At 41.4% G+C, this 17,582-nt stretch overlaps 1 protein-coding gene across 10 annotated transcripts in view; it reads left to right on the top strand.

Annotated features, from left to right (window-relative positions):
* Positions 1-17,582, top strand: part of RALGPS1 (Ral GEF with PH domain and SH3 binding motif 1) — a 95,959-nt gene that overhangs the window by 47,786 nt on the left and 30,591 nt on the right. For all 10 annotated transcript variants that reach the window (XM_064171340.1, XM_064171345.1, XM_064171344.1 and 7 more), the window contains 2 exons: positions 15,349-15,486; positions 17,281-17,374. In XM_064171340.1, coding sequence (XP_064027410.1) covers positions 15,349-15,486; positions 17,281-17,374 — 232 coding nt within the window. The remainder of the gene's footprint in view (positions 1-15,348; positions 15,487-17,280; positions 17,375-17,582) is intronic.

The raw sequence follows: 17,582 nt of genomic DNA, 5'->3' as shown, positions 1-17,582 counted from the left end.
CAGGGAATCTCAGCATTGCTTGCTGCTGTTATGTTATCATTGTTTTCTAATTTACCTTTAAAGCTTACCCGTGTAGCTAAAGAGAGAGAGAACACAAAACCAGGGACTGAAGTATTTATTTCACTGCCCTTAAGTAGCATAGGCTGGTTACTGGGATGAAAGCAGTCCAAAGCTTTTCCAAAGCACTACATTTATACTGAAAAAGTTGATGCAATTGAAGCAGAATGTGATAATTTGATTCATTTTTGACACAGTTAGCAAGAGCCCATTACTTTTTTTTCCCCAACTTGCACAAGGCTTGCACTCCTTCATTTCCAAGGTGCCTTTTCAGCCTACAGATAGAGTTTCTCTAGGGAGGGAACGGGAGAGCAGGAGTGAAGAGCAGTGGGTTGCCATGAATGTTTGCCAGTGTACTGAGGTGCCTGGTTCCTGTGCTGTCATTTTCCCAAGGTTTTGACTACTTACAGTGGTAGGAAGGTGACTCCCTACCAAGATTACTACTTGAGAATTTAGTTTTCATTCAAAAAGAAGCATTTTTAGATTCTTTTGTAGCAAAATACATATTTCTAACTTGCTGTTATGCCCCAGAGCACCATGGTTCTTGAAAGCAGCAGAGTCCCCAAGGATAGAATTCTTTATTTAGGAACGTATTTATAAACAATCCAAAACAGCTTTTAAGTTCTTGAACATGTATTTAAGCTCCATTAATTTTAGAGCCACTTAATTAAGTGCAGTTAAATGCCTAAATTTTTACCCAGTGAAGGAGACTAAACAGAGACTTCTCTTGTGGTATGTTTCTTATTTATTAATGTTCTGTTACAGATAATCACATGATAAATAAAAATACTTGAAAGATCAAAAGTAGCCAAACCAAATTTCTTTGATCATCCTTTCTGAATAAGGAACAACATAGCACTACACAGACCAACCTTCTGATTAAGTGCTGAATGCTTTTTTTGTCTTTTTAAAGCTGTTTTAAACAGCTTACCCCTGGAAACTTTGGTCCGTGGGTCCTTCCAAATTGTGCATGACAGAGTCGCCTGATTTCTTCAATCTGTTGTGAAAAATAAAGTTGTGTCAACTCAATAGGTGATAGGGAGATTTTGTTTGGATCTGCCAAGTGTTTGTAGGATGTCTGAATTGTTTGGATAACACTGAGTGTGTTTGCGCTTCGGGAAGGATTGAAGAGAAAAATGAGGTTAGCTTTGGTGTGGACGATCTGCTTGGACCAAATGGGAATGTGTTCTCCTTGGGTTGTAGGACTGTGGAGTGGAGTTTGTTGCTTTTGCTAAAGGCTTTAGGCTGCATGACAAGATTTTCAAAGCATTTCATAGATGTTCCATTTGCTTTTCCTACTGAGAACCTCAAAGATCAGCTTATACTCAGGTCTATGATTGGAAAATAACAGATCCTACTAACATCAGGATGCTAATAGCCAGTTATTTCTGGCTGAGAAAGCTTAACATTGTCTTCACTAGTGTAATTCAATCAGCAGGGAGTGGTCTGATTTTAGACTTGGCTTTCAAATCTGGAGAAAATACCGTGAAACAGCTGGTCATAGAAGTTAACTTTGAGTCAGTGATCAGAAGCTCAAGGAAAACAAAAATAGATAAGAATGAGCTGATCTTAAAAAGGCAGGCTTTGAGGAATCAAACTGATGAGTTTTTCAGATACTGCGAGGTTCGGTCTCTGAATTAATTTACCACAAGGTCTTTTAAAAACAACATTTTTTTTTCCCTAAAGGTGTATGTGGAAGAAAAAGCAAGAAAAAGAACAAGTAGACAGATTCAGAGAAGAAATGTTATAAAGGAAAAATACCACCCAGACTTAAACACAAAAGTGTTTATACAAGATCTGACTCAGGAAGTCCCTAAACCACAATTCACTGCTGACAGGAAACTACATCTGGAAAACAACTATTGTACCTTTGCCTTCTTTCCTATGTCCTTTTTTGAAGCATTTTGTGCTTTTGGGCACTGAGTAACATCACTTTAATTTTTTTTTGTATGAGTCCCCATTACAGTATTTTCCCTTCTGCAGTATAGTTCTTCTGATTCGTGGGAGCAAAGCATTGGAAAACAGTTGAGTCTGGGGGGAGAAAAAAGAATTAAAAATTGGCAATTGTCTTGAGAAAAGCCTGCTTTGCACAGAGAAGAAGCTTTGCTAGGAAGCTCCAGACAGCTTCAGAAGTTTTTAGACTTGTTTCTGTGGGTAAGAGAATGATTTGCACCGCTCAGAGGTGATTTGGGGTCTGAAGTCGTGAATGTAATTCCAGATTAATTACTTTTGCTTTTTGAAAGTTGCTTAGTTTATGGAGCATACACTTGGCTGGTTTTCTGTGCTAGGCTTTATTGCTACACTGGCAGAGGTGGAATAACTAATTTCCAGTGCTCCACTGGGATGGGGATGTTTAGGATTGCCTCCTTCTTTGGTTCTGGGATGGCCAAGTACAAATCAATGATGATATTTACTTCCATTAAATATAGATGAGAGGAATGGCTGAAAGTGAGTTAGCTCAGCTAAACAGGTTTCTTTGGTGTTCCAGGTGATAGTGACTTTCTGAGAAGTCTCAAATTTAGCTTGGAGAAGAGAAGACTCTGGGGTGACCTCATTGCTGTCTACAACTACCTGAAGGGAGGTTGTAGCCAGGTGGGGTTGGTCTCTTCTCCCAGGCAACCAGCAACAGAACAAGGGGACACAATCTCAAGTTGTGCTGGGGGACCTATAGGCTGGATGTTAGGAGGAAGTTGTTGGCAGAGAGAGTGATTGGCATTGAAATGGGCTGCCCAGGGAGGTGGTGGAGTTGCTGTCCCTGGAGGTGTTCAGTAAAAGCCTGGATGAGGCACTTAGTGCCATGTTCTGGTTGATTGTCTAGGGCTGGGTGCTAGGTTGGACTGGATGAGCTTGGAGGTCTCTTCCAACCTCCAAGTTGGATTCTATGATTCTATGAAATGTTTACAGACACTCTTCAGTAGCCTTTTGAATTAACAGCCCTGCTTTAAAAGTTTTTCTCTAGAGGTTGCCAGTGTACTTGAGTGAAGAACAAAACTTTACATAGATCAGCTAGAGTCTTTGTTTGCATGGAGGTGCAGTGTGATGGCAGACTGCTCAGTTGAGGATTTGATATATCAAAAGCTAAGAAAGAATATCCTTTAGGGTTGTTTTGTTTTCTCTGAAGCACTTTAAATCAGCTGTCAAACTAAAAGGTCACTTCACTGAAATTGTATTACTTTCATTTCCTTTAAAACTTGTGAATTTTTAACCATGCTGAAATGTCACTGTAGAAGCATTCATGTTTCCAGCTGTCTCTGCCAAGCATTAGTAGAAAACACTTGTCATATTGAGTCTTTGAATTCCTAACAGAACTGATGTTACCCATTAGTTTAGTTTTCAAGTCTCTTTGAGGAACAGAAATCTGTGCAAATAAATGCTGCCCTGGCAGACCTGAGAAACCTTGAGAAGGTTCACAAGGTTTGAAAAAGCCAATCTCTATCTGTAACATTCGTAATAGCACTGCAGTGAAAAGCATTGCCACTTTTGTGAGTGATGTCTCTTCTTTCACAGAAAGGTTTTACTTTTCCTTTATTTCTAGGGAAAAAAAACACCAAAACTGTATAGAATAAGGTTAAATATGAAAACTGAAGTGCAGCTTAGTGGTGTAAAGTAGCAGAGTGCTCTGTCTGAGGTAAATGCTTTGGTATTGAGCTTTTGATTAAAGAAGCAAATTACAGTTACTTCTCAATTAGCTGAGGATAAGAAAAACTTCCATCCAGAACCACTCAGTGAATTAAACTCAATCCCCACATAGTCTAGGGAAGACTAAACCCACACTTTAGGCTAATTTATTAATTGATGATAAATAATTTGTTTCAAGCTTACTCTGTCTTCCTTATTAGTTGTTAACATGTAAAAGAATTGAAGAGTTAGAAGGGACAGTTTGAGACAGATGTACTTAGGCTTTGGTTTTGTTCTTGTGACTCAGAACACAAAATAGATGTGACTGAGACAGAAAAACGTAAGCATTATACAATCACATTTGTGGATAGAGCTATAATAAGGAACAGGCCATTGTCACACACTTGGACCAGGGAAAGGACTAATTCTTTCTAAACTCATTCAAGATGACACCTCACAACTTCCAGCTTCAATGAAGGAAAGTTTTTGTTTGTTTGTTTGTTTTTTCTGTTTTATGCAACCAGCCTTATATTTATTTTCCCTTCTTTTTATTTATCTTCATAGAATCAACCAGGTTGGAAGAGACCCCCAATATCATCCAGTCCAACCTAGCACCCAGCCCTAGACAATCAACCAGAACATGGCACTAAGTGCCTCATCCAGTCTTTTACTGAACACCTCCAGGGATGGCAACTCCACCACCTCCCTGGGCAGCCCATTCCAATGCCAATCACTCTCTCTGCCAACAACTTCCTCCTAACATCCAGCCCATAGGTCCCCCAGCACAACTTGAGATTGTGTCCCCTTGTTCTGTTGCTAGTTGCCTGGGAGAAGAGGCCAACCCCCACCTGGCTACAACTTCTCTTCAGGTAGTTGTAGACAGCAATGAGGTCACCCCAGAGCCTTCTCTTCTTCAGGCTAAACACCTATCTCCCTCAGCCTCTCCTCGTAGGGTTTGTGTTCCAGGCCTTTCACCAGCTTTGTTGCCCTTCTCTGGACACATTTCCAGCACCTCAACATCTCTCTTGAATTGAGGGGCCCATCTCTCATTTTAACTTAACCTAACATTGCACTGTAGAATCACAGAATCAACAATGTTGGAAGAGACCTCCAATATCATCCAGTCCCACCTAGCACCCAGGCTCATCCAGAAAACAGCAGTAGTGTCTACTACAAGAGAATTTTGAACATCTCTAAATAAGAAACCCCCTACCTTTCAGAATGTACAAATGTATGCAGGTTGTTAGAGTGAGCAGGCTAAAAAAATGCTCAGTAGAAAGCAAGCAAGCTGCTCCATGGCCTGGAGTGGATTTTTGTGTTTTAACTGAATCTCCAGTTAATAGAGTTTTGTAGATTTGCTTATTACCTGTGTGATTATTTTTCAGTAAGAGAGAAGAAAACAACTCTTCTTGTACTAAGGACTGGATGAAACACATATGGGCTACAGGCTTAAATCAGGTGGCTATAAAAGTATTCCCTGTTTTTCTTACAGCTATCTTTAACAGTTCTGACCTAGGATCATAGTAAGACCAGAAACAATTTGATGGACCACCCAAGTGAGCAACTCAAGGAAGCTGTCTCAGTGAAATGTGTTATTACTGACTTGAGGCATATTTCTTGTCTAAGTCTCTGTTAAGTGTTGGTTGTTATTGACACTGAATACAACTCTTCTATAACAAACACAATCACTTTATTACAAGGTGCACATTTCTTAGTCTGAGAGGGAAGTTCAGTATGGGGTTGGATTTTGGCTCACCTAGATGTCTAGAGGGTTAAACTAGTATTTAATTTCCTAGTTAGATTCTTCTTAGTGCTTTTCCTGTGGACTTTGTGAAATTACTTCTGCTTCCTTTTTGATGTGCACATCAAAAGTAAAAGTAATTTCACTGTGTTAAGGATGAATATCATAGAATCAGTCAGGGTTGGAAGGGACCACAAGGATCATCTAGTTCCACCCCCCCTGCCATGGGCAGGGACACCCTACCCTAGGTCATGGTATTTATCAGGGTATTAATATGTTCTTGTGCTGTGCAGCTGGCTTTGCTGATTTATGCTGGAATGATTCCCCACAGCATACTTCTGTTTTACCTAAATATACATTTTAGAAGTAGCATTTTCCACTATTACTTTAAAAAGTGGAGTACTTAGTAAAGGCACAGTCTGCTCAGATATCTGTCACAGTTGGTATTCCCTAAGTGTCTCTCAGCGTACAGTAGAGCCCAGTTTGTGATCCACATCTATTCCCATTACAGGGAATAGAAAAACATCTCTTAGAAAATGAGGCCTGTGGAGGTCATTTGGTTGAACCTCCTACTCACTGCAGGGTTCACTTCAGTACTGGCTTAGGTTACTCAAGAACTTATCCAGCTGAGTTTTTATATTTCCAGAGAAGGAGATTCTCAGCCTTTCTGGGCAATGGTTTAGTGCTTGACCCTTCCTAAAGTAGTATTTTGTGGGTAGTTGGTAGTTTGTTGTGGTTTTTTTTTTTCCCCTTTTCCTTTTTCTAACTGAAATTTCCATTTCTGCAGCATATGTCAGTTTCACATTGCATCTCTGAGAAAAGTATCTGCTCTCTGCAACTCCCACACACGCTCCTTTTGTTGGGGAAATAACCACAGTCCTGTTCTTTACTGCTGACCCCATCTCTTCTCCAGGCTGCACAGGCACTGTTCCTCAGGCCTGTCCTCATCTGTCAAAAGCTCCTGCTCCAGGCCATTTTTGTGGTCCTGTGCTGACCTCTCTCTAATATAACATCTGTCCTGCACAGAGGTGCAGCAGCACTCCACTGCAGTGGTCCAGATGTGACCTCACCATTGCCAAGTAGATATAAAAAACTTCTCTTTAAAACCTTATTGAAAGTGAACCATGTTCTGTTTGGTTGCCACTTCTGTGCACCTGGTGACATTGTATTTTGTAAGCTGCAAAGCAGCTTTCCTGCAGCATCCATCTTACCTACCTTAAAAATAAAGTTAAATTTGGTATGTTGCTTTCTTAGAAGTCATCAATGGCTGGAGAGTTACTTTTCTTCTTCTGGGTCAGATCAGGGATGTCTAAGCAGCAACAGAATAAGGGGACACAGTCTCAAGTTGTGCCAGGGGAAGTATAGGCTGGATGTTAGGAGGAAGTTGTTGGCAGAGAGAGTGATTGGCATTGGAATGGGCTGCCCAGGGAGGTGGTGGAGTCCCCATCCCTGGAGGTGTTCAGTAAAAGCCTGGCTGAGGCACTTAGTGCCATGGTCTGGTTGACTGGATAGGGCTGGGGGATAGGTTGGTCTCTCCCAACCTGGTTGATTCTGTGATTCTATGATGCATTCAAGCTAGCAGCTGAAAGGCTTAAATAGGTGTTGCAGCTTCTGAGAAGGATGTGTGATCTGAATTCTCTTCTTCTGGAGCCATTATTTCTTTTGTGAGGAAACAGGACAGTGTAAGAGATGCTCTTGGCAGAGGTTGGAATTAAAAGACGTATCAGTGCTGGAATTTTGTTTGCATGTTTGTTGAATGAATACTTGACCTTACAGATGCTCCTGCCTTTCAGGGGCCTTGTTTAGGAATAACACAGTTGCTCATTATACCCCCATTTGAAACTATTTCTTGTGAGTGAAACTGCTATGATGTTCATGCAGACACTGTAAGAGTGCAATTTTCACCACTATTGCTATCCATTTTGGGGAAAAAATGTATTTGCCACTATTGTAAGTGTTGGTTGGGACACATCTTTTTAATATTTTTATGGCAGAATTTTCTTTATCTAAAATACAAACTGATTTTACACAGAGTCACAGAAGCATGCAGGTTGGAAAAGCCCCTCAGGAGCACCAAGTCCAACCTAGAACCATACTCTACAAGATTCACCTTAAACCATATCCCTAAGCACCACATCCAAATGACCCTTGAACACATCCAGGGAGGGTGACTCTACCACATTCCTGGGCAGCTCATTCCAGTCCCTAACCACTCTCTCCATAAAAAACCTTTTCCTGATATCCAATCTAAACCTCCCCAGGCTCAGCTTGAGGCCATTCCCCCTTGTTCTGCCTCCAACTACCTGTGAGAAGAGCCCAGCAGCAGCCTCTCCACAGTGTCTCTTCAGGTAGTTGTAGACAGCAATGAGGTCTCCCCTCAGCCTCCTCTTTTTCACACTAACCCTCCCCAGCTCCCTCAGTTGCTCCTCACCAGATTTATTCTCCAGGCCCTTCCCCAGCTTCATTGCCCTCCTCTGGACATGCTCCAGCACCTCCACATCTCTCTTGTATTGTGGTGCCCAAAACTGAACACAGTGTTTGAGGTGTGGCCTCACTAGAACCAAGTCCAAGGGGACAGTCACCTCCCTACTCCTGCTGGCCACAGCATTTTTAATCCAAGCCAGGAAGCCATTGGCCTTCTTGGCCGCCTGGGCACACTGCTGGCTCACATTCAGGAGCCTGTCTATTACAACTCCCAGATCCCTTACTGCCAGGCAGCTTTCCAGCCACACTACCCCAAGCCTGTAGCATTGCTGTTTTCTGACTGAGGTAACAAACTCCAGCTCTTTTTACCTTTTTTTTTTTATAGTTAACTGTTGATAATACCATTTGTTCTTTGCAATCAAATCTTCTTATTTGCCATGACATAAAATCCTTTTCAGTTGTTGAATTACTCAAAGGGCTGTGTTTGATTAGTGGAGTGGTATGTTAGAGTTACAGGTATTAAATTCAGACTGTTTCTCAACCCGTGAAGTACATTTGCCTGAAGGATCCCAAAGTTTCATTCAGGTGAATACTGTCTGCACCGAAAGCTTACTGAAGAAGTTATTCCAGTGAGTGTCTCAACTTGGATGTGATCATTCTTGAGGAATGCTGAGCCTGTAACAGACTATCCCTTCCAGAGTAAATATTGCGAAATAGTTTGTCTATGCTTTCCAGGTATAGACAAGCCCAGAGTGGCAACGTGGCCTTCCACTACCATTTTCTGCTTCCAAGACCAGAAAGGAGAGAAATTGATGATTGTGTGGTAATCATATGCAAGATTATTGATATCAGAGGAAGTTAATGCGATTAAGAAATCACACATGAACTAGAAAATGACCTTACACAGAACATCTGTGGGGTTTTGGTTGGTACATTGCTATTTCAGGTCAGAAAACACTGCAGGTTTGCATGCTGTGCATACTGTGGGGTTTTTTTTGCTCAGTATAAGATGTAGCACTGCTTCAGGTACAACACTGATGTTATCTCTAATTGGAATAGTTCTTAACACATTCTTGCTTATTCACCAGACACAAGTGGTTTCAGTTGAGAGGGTGTTTTTCTTTTTGGTGCAGCCTCAGTATAGTTTTGCATCTGTGTGTGTGTGTGTAACTGATGCCATGTCCTGCCTAGCTGGCATCAGAGTCTAGTGATAAATCTGGTTGTAAACCTACCTTGCCTTCCCTTGTGACTGATCCCATTCACTTGGCCGCCGTGCTGGCAGGATGTATTACAAATCACATGTTGTTACCTTGGCAAGGATTTGTCTTCAGTTGCTTTTAGAGTACTCCAAGTCCTACCAAGGTTAACCAGTATATACATTTGGTTTTGGAGAAAAATTTTCCAGCCCTTCAGTCCATGGAAAATACCCAGTCCCCTTGAAACCAGTGATACCACAAAGCTGTTGGCTTTTCTGACTTGTGAGCTCATCTCCAAAGAATGGTGTCTTTGGTTTTACAGACTGCTGACTGGAGTAATTTGGGCTTTCTACCACGTACTTAATTGATAAGTTGCTTTCTCTCTGTCCTCTGCTTTATTTAGTATGATAGAACCACACTGCTGTATGTGGGAAAAGGCTCTCAGAAATACAGCTGACTACATACTTCTGTCTCTCCTGGTTTTCCCATCAAACTAATGTCATTATTCAACTTCTGGGGAGAAAAAAAAAGAGCAAATAATTACTTTTCATGGGTTCCCTTCTGTTAGGTGTGCCAGTTACAGCATGTCTTGTAGACACTGCTTGCTGTACTGAAAGAATGCTCTGTACCCTGGCATCTGTGCTGTTCCTCTGCAACATCTGTGTGTTCAGGGGCTGCTGGATTGTGAACATCTTTACAAAGTGTTCGTGGTGATAAGTAGGGAACTGGATTTGTCCATTAAAACGTTGAACTTATTTTTTTGTTGTTTTATAGCATGAGTTTGTGGTCGTCACAGCAACAGTAGAATTTGCCAAACAACTATGGAAGATTGTTACAGTATTTGATCAAAATGTTAAGAATAACAAATCAGAGTCCCCAGGCTAATGGGAAATTCTTCCCCATCTGCTAATTACTCCTTGTTGCAAAGTAGTCAATGTCTGACTAACAAAGTCACCCGTACAAGCAGCTGTTTCATAACTTCCTTGCATATGCAGAATAGCACAGACCCTTAGCAGAGCACCATTCACTAAAGTGTGTGTCAAGTATACAGTAGTGGGATGCTCTAACCACTTCATTTTGGGTTTGGTTTATTCTACAAGTTGACAGGATCATTTTATAAAGCAGCAAAAAAAAAAGGAAGAAAAAAAACCCCAAAGACACAGTTGAGAATGTTGCAAGTTTTCAGTCTTTATCTGCATGGTATTTTTACAATCACTTTTGCAATCCAGTGCTTGCAGATTGTTGTAAACTCCCAAAAGAGAGTTGCTATTCTGAATTGTTATGAATAAATGGTGCTGCTGCTGCTTCTGCAGCCTGCACATCGTTATGGATTTTATATTAGGAATTTCAACCCAACTTTTGTTAGATCTTCCCGATTGTAGTATCTGTTTGCGTGAGACCTTCTGGCAGGGAAATGCTCTCTCTCACTGAGCTCATGGAGAATAGAGGATAACGATAGCTTGCCTAGGTCAAAGAAATCTGTGGCTGAACAGAAAATTTGGACTCAGATTTTCTGACTTCCCAGGCAATTGCTTTCAAAAGTGATGTGCGTTTTCTTCTGCTTGTGCAGTTTAAAGTAATGCCGTCCCAGCTTCTCACTGATCTGAAAGTATTGTGTCTTTCAAAGCATGTTATGTCAGTCTTTCTTAATGAGGGAGAAGTCACACACCATAGCTGTTCCTTCTGTGCTTGAGGCAAGGTTCCTCAGAACTGGGTGGTTTCAGAAAGCTTGGGATTGTTTTTCTTAAAAGCACGTTGTTAGTACCCATCAACTGCCAAAGTGCTGATTTATTATCTGCCTTAGTGCTTTTTTCTTTTTCTCAGAAGCCTTCAGTGTTGAATAAAGAAATGAGAGCAGCTTGACTGTGAATCAAGGCACAAATATACAGACTTCAGTTTGCATCCTGCTGAGCATTGCAATTTCCCATAAATACTTTTTCATTAAAATTTAGCTTTGGAAGTTGTTGTCTGGTGAATGGAACCTGCAAAATGTGTGATCTGGATGGCATTGACTACAGTCATAGAATCAGTCAGGGTTGGAAGGGATCACAAGGGTTATCTAGTTCCAAACCCCCTGCCATGGGCAGGGACACCCTACCCTAGAGCAGGCTGCCCACAGCCTCATCCAGCCTGATCCTAAACACCTCCAGGGATGGGGCCTCAACCACCTCCCTGGGCAACCCATTCCAGGCTCTCAGCACTCTCATGGCGAAGAACTTCCTCCTCACCTCCAGTCTGAATATCCTCACCTCCAGCTTCGCTCCATTCCCCCCAGTCCTGTCACTCCCTGATGTCCTAAAAAGTCCCTCCCCAGCTTTTTTGTAGCGCCCTTCAGATACTGGAAGGCCACAAGGTCACCTGGAAGCCTCCTCTTCTCCAGACTGCACAGCCCCAACTCTTTCAGTCTGTGCTCACAGCAGAGCTGCTGCAGCCCTCTGAGCATCCCAGTGGCCCTTCTCTGGACACTCTCCAGCATCTCCACATCCTTCTTGTAATAGAGGCTCCAGAACTGGATGCAGTACTCCAGGTGGGGTCTCAGCAGAGCAGAGTATAAGGGAAGAATCACCTCCCTCAACCTGCTGGCCACACTTCTCCTGATGCAGCCCAGGATCTGGTTGGCCCTCCAGGCTGGACTACTACATATCAAGGTCACTTTTTTATTGTACTTCAGTTTCTCTGTCTTTAAACTGTCAGTAATGTTACTTCTTTGTTTGAGCTTTGAAATTAGAATTTCTGATCTGGGTATTAGAGTTATTTTTTAATTCTTGCCAGTTTAAAAGTAATCAGTCCCCTTCACACAGTGTGATTGCCATTGATAAATTTAGGTCTGGATTTTTTGGCCATGCTTTTCCTTAGTCTGTGTTATTATTTCCATGATACCATAGACTAATGAATAGCGTGTTGTCTGCATACAATATCCAGCTGCAAAATTAGTTCTAGTAACAATGGAGAAAAGTCAGTATCACTGGAAAATGTTTTGCCTGTGGAAGCAGCTGCCCATGAGCTCACCCTCTGGAAAATATCCTGATGGCTTCACATCTTAGGGAGTTTTTTTCATTGCACAGTAGCAGAAATGTAAGCCAAGGTTTGAAAAGCTAGTGCTGTGTGTTTTCTTTGGCATGTGGCAACCCTGAGCCTTTCCTTTGAGAAGCAGAAATTAAAGTCTTTTGCTGAAGGGAGTAATTTTGCGATTCCTCTGAGCAAAGTAAACTGATTCTCATCTATTCCTATTGTCACCTCATATATATGGAAGAGTTCAAAGAGCCACTGCCCAGATGAAGGCTGGTAACACTAGGGAAAAAAATCATAAAAACCTAATTATTCTTCTTACCTTTAAAAGAGGGAGGGAGAGGAACACCATCAAAAAGGTGCAGCTTGATGTGTACTTACAGGTATTTCCAAACATAAAGACTGTCTTCTGTTACATTCAGTTTAAGTTGCATCCACTTCACTATTTATCACTTTATGTGAATTCTGTATAAATTATCACAGAATCACAGAATGTCTTAGATTGGAAAAGACCTTCAAGGTTAGCAAGTCCAATCATTAGTTTCACATTGACAAGTCCTTGACTAACCCAAAACTCTCATCACATCTAATCACTATGAATCTCTATGGTTGGAAAGGACCACCAGGATCATCCAGTCCAACCTTCACCTCAGCATCCTTAGTCACTAGACCATAGCCTCAAGTGCCACATCCACTCTACTGTTAAACACCTCCAGGGATGGTGACTCCACCACCTCGCTGGGCAGCCTGTTCCAGTGCCTGACCACCCACTCAGTAAAGAACTTCCTCCCAACATCCAACCTAAACCTCCCCTGACACAGTTTGAGGCCATTTCCTCTTGTCCTATCATTAGTAATTCGGGAGAAGAGACCAGCTCCAGCCTCACTACAACCTCCTTTTAGGTAGTTGTAGTGCTCACAGTTACATGATTACAAATAGAAAACACATCTTATTTCCTGCACATTAAGTGTGCAGTTGTAGGATTTCTTTTTTTAATAAGAGAAGTAAAACTTATGTTAAGAATGGATGAAGCTGCACTTTGTTTCTTGTATTGTCGAGTTTGGGTATGTTTGGCTGTTGTATGGCTCCATGAAAAGGCAAAAGAGCAGCAAGTCTCCTTTTCATGCTGAGTGCCCTCACTTACTTCAGGAGGTCTTAGTCACAGTGTCCCCATGGCCCAGGGTACACTGGAGGTGATGAAGTGTGTTGTTATAGCTCTGCCTCAGCAGATTAATTCTTCCACATCCCTGATGCGCAGTAGGACTTTGTTCCTTCCTATGTTCAGTCTACACCAAAGGCCTGATCAGCAAAGGGCATAGGTAGAAGTCCTAAATAAATCCCCTCACACACTCAGAGTCTCTGTATTCCTTCTCTGCATCCATACCATTGAAATACTAAAACTGCTTATAGTGTCCTCATAGAAGGCAAGAGTATTACTCTTCCTCATCTTCATTTAGATGCTTTTGAATAGTTTGTGAAGTAAATAAAGGAGTCTTGCATTGCACTTCCATAGTAGCTTTCATGAGTTTTGCAAAACTGTGTTGCAGAATTGTCTTTTGGTCTTCCAGAGTTAAAGCTTCCTAGACAATCTCAGTGATGATTCAGTTTTCTCACACTTGGTGATTGTGTATTTTATGTTCTTCACAGTTCCTAGTTTCCTCTTCATTCGTGATTGCTTTCTAACACTCCTAGGGCTGCAAAAGAAACCCCCTACAAATCATGTGTGAAACTGAGCGCCGTGTGTTGAGGAAAAGCAGTTGGGTGCAATGCAAGAAATGCTATACTCTATCATGAATTGATTCCAGCCTTAAGCCTGCCTTTTTCTTTGATATATAATTTATAAAGGTAAAAGTACCATTGTGCTAGTTTGAAGCTAGCTAGAATGTTTTGCTGAGAAGAACGAGATTACAGGCTGTGAAAAGGAAAACAGAAGGATGTCTACTTCACTCATAGGCTTGCTGAGAGGTGTAAGAACAAGAATCCAAACATAGATAAGCCACTACTGCTTCTTCTGCTGCTGGGGAGTTTGGAGCCACATTTGTTTCTCTCTAGTCTCTCTGCCATTTCTCTGATTAATTCACTTTGCTTCCTAACCCCTTGTCCAAACATCCATTCTTCCTTGGGACTGGGGTAAGGTTGACAGGGGTGGGAGAAGGTGAAAGGGAGGGGAGTTGTGTTTCTGTATTACCTTTTACCTTGTATATTTCTGTATATAAATGCATATACTGAAAATATCTGCTTGTGTAAACATCTGCTAAGCTGTAAATATAAGCTTCATTCAGATTTCCAGAGCCACCTGATCTAGTCTGGGTGATTTCCAAAGCAGGGGGGGGCAGGTAACATCCAAACCATCACAACCATAGAGCAGCAACCAGCTCAGCAGAATGCTTGCCTGCTGGGCACTGGAGATGGGTATCATTTTTGATGAAGATAGTATCACAGTATCACAGTATCATCAGGGTTGGAAGAGACCTCACAGATCATCAAGTCCAACCCTTTACCACAGAGCTCAAGGCCAGACCATGGCACCAAGTGCCACATCCAACCTTGCCTTGAACAGCCCCAGGGACGGCGACTCCACCACCTCCCCGGGCAGCCCATTCCAACAACACAAAACTTTTGTGTGTAATAATGCTTTTTTACCAACCAAAGATGACATTTTGTCAAGTCAGCCAGGGCTTTGGAGAAGTGCAACACAAACCAGAAGGATCAGCATTTTTGGCAACTGCAGTAATCAGCATCTTGCTGTAGTTACTGAGGAATCTGGGCCTAAGCAAATAGCTGTGCCATTTATTTCAATTAACAAATTCATAACTAAAAAACCTTTTCTTCATGCTTTTGAAAATCATCACATAATCAAAACCAAAATGTCATCTCCTCTTGTCTTCCAGCAAATGCAGCCTGGAGCCTCAGCCAGAACATGCTGTGATATCTGAATGCAGTATAGAGTGGCAGATGAGAAGGCAGGAGAAGGCTCAACAGTGCAGGGCTGAGCACTGCTCACTGTGGCCAGAGCCTGTTGTGTTTGCTGTCAGCTCCACACACACTGTCCCAACTCAAATCCCTAGTTCAGTGGCAGCTGTCACTCTTTCAGTGTCCTTGCTATGGTGCTGCAGATTGCTCATAGTAGGCTCTAGCCTATAGAAGTGCCAGGAGCAAAATCTTTTCTGAGCTAGTTGGGAAATTTTCCAGCGTGCAAATCCCAAACCCTCCTTTGCTTTATGGGCTGTGATGTTGGTTAAGAATTCTACAACAATTTCTGTTTGAAAGCCCAGATCAATTGGATTGATTTGTTTGTTTCAGGCATTTATCTCCTGGATTTAATCTACATTGATTCGGCATATCCCGCTTCAGGCAGCATTATGGAGAACGAACAAAGATCCAATCAGATGAACAATATTCTCCGAATAATAGCTGATCTGCAAGTCTCCTGTAACTATGGTTGGTAACTTTTATTATACCTCCTAAGCCTTAACTAAAATTGCTTTAGTGCAAGAGAGTGAAAAAGGGCTTTGGCCCTGTGTGTAGGGAGCACGAGGCAAGCACTAGTCTGTGATGTAGTCTCCACTTCGGTGCAGTTTCAATCTTATCAGTAAATTAGGCAATTAAGCATCTGTTTCAAACTGTAAAAGCTGTAAAAGAGGTTGTGCAGAGGTGGACTACAAATGCCTTACTTTCAAGTACAACTGTTACATTTGGTTTATATTGGCCAGAGGCAGTCAGAATTCTCTTAGTATGTTTTTCCTTTCCTTTGCAGTAGATACGATATCTTTGAAGTATGGAATGTGTTAGCTTCATTACCCTTTTATTGTTGGTATCTTGAAGATATGTTTGCAAAATGAAATACCTCTATTTCAGTCTGTACAACAGTTGTTAAATTGTGTGTTCAGCTTTCCCATGTACTACACTAGTCGATGAAGTGAGGGGCGTGAAAGGGCTGCTCGTTTTGTTTAGCAAGATTTTACTCAGAAACTCATTCTGCAATTCTAGCCTGTTAGTGGAGTCTTCTGTCAAAAATGTGCCTATTTTGGGGTTTGGATGAATACTCATGGCACTGTTGGTGATTTAGCATGACTTTTCATTGCTTTAACATGAAACAAGATGGAAAACCTTCAGAATAAATCCAGAACATTTAAATGACAGTTTTGGAGAGCTTTGAATACAAAACAATTAAATGTTAGATTGTGGGAATAATAGCTGAGAAGCTGAGAAATTACTTGTCTATGCCTATGTATCCATCCCTTGTCCTTTGTTGTTAACTTTGGTATTATAAAGTATTTAAAGGTAGGGACTAGACATCATAATGTGTGATTATGAACAGCAAGATTACTCAGCTATCATGTTCTCATTGAGAGTTTCATTTTGTCTTTGAATACTTTGAGTGACAAAGAAGCCTTATTATTTCACTGGCCCTTTTTACAGTTTTGGCAGCACTGTTTTGCTTTAATTTTGAGTGCTTTCATAGAAATCAGAATGATGGCTTTGCAGGAACAATATTCTGGAGTAATGAGTGCTCCTTTAAAACAGCTGTCTTTACAAGAGCATAGAAGTTAAGTTAGATACTAGAAGGAATGATCCTGTCTGTGCACCATGTGTCAAAGGATTTTTCTGTCCTTCTGAATTTATAGAATCATAGAATTGACAGAGCTGGAGGGGACCTCAAGGATCACCTAGTTCCAACCCTCCTGCTGTGGGCAAGGATACCTCACTACTAGACCAGGTTGCTCAGAGCCTCATCCAGTCTGGCCTTAAAGATCGCCAGGGATGGGGCTTCCACCACGTCTCTGGGCAACCTGTTCCAGTGTCTCACCACCCTCATGGTGAAGAACTTTTAGTTCTTATAAGACCTTCATGTTCTTATAAGAATCATTAGTAGCCATGGCTGCAAGCTTTCATTTCCCTCAGAACAGTGAGCACAAAATTCGAGCAGGGTTTTCAGCAAATAGTTATTTTCCACATGTGGGATGGCAAATAATAAATTCCACTAGCTTTTGTGGTGATGAAATGCATCTGTGTTTTCTTCAGCAACTGAGCATCACTTTTGCTCAATCCACTCTTTAAAATCTTGGAATCAAAGTAATGTTTCTGCACAATTTATTCTTTAAGAAGCTTCAAACTCTGTTTCCTTCAAGACAACCATAAGAATCAGGGAAAAAAAAAAAAAAACAACTGAAAGAATAATTAATTTTGGATTGTGTGAATGTTGATCTTTGCTTCTGTTTGAACTCTCCACAGATCATCTTACAACACTGCCTCATGTGCAAAAGTATTTGAAGTCTGTCCGCTACATTGAAGAACTTCAGAAGTTTGTAGAAGATGACAATTATAAGTAAGTTCTATTCTTTTCTTCAGGTTTGGGGAAGAGATCACTTGGCTGTTAGTTTGATCAATTGTTGGACATAAAGCCATTGGCTGAAAATGTTTGGGAGTTTGTCTGGTGTTCTTTTAATATTTTGTTAATGGAGCTGCTAATACCAGGATGACTGAGTCAAATCTAGAATGAATCTTTATGACTCTTGTCTGATTTCCAACATGGA

The sequence above is a fragment of the Pogoniulus pusillus genome, chromosome 35, assembly GCF_015220805.1.
Source record: "Pogoniulus pusillus isolate bPogPus1 chromosome 35, bPogPus1.pri, whole genome shotgun sequence".
Taxonomy (NCBI): domain Eukaryota; kingdom Metazoa; phylum Chordata; class Aves; order Piciformes; family Lybiidae; genus Pogoniulus; species Pogoniulus pusillus.
This window is presented reverse-complemented; position numbering and strand designations above follow the sequence as displayed.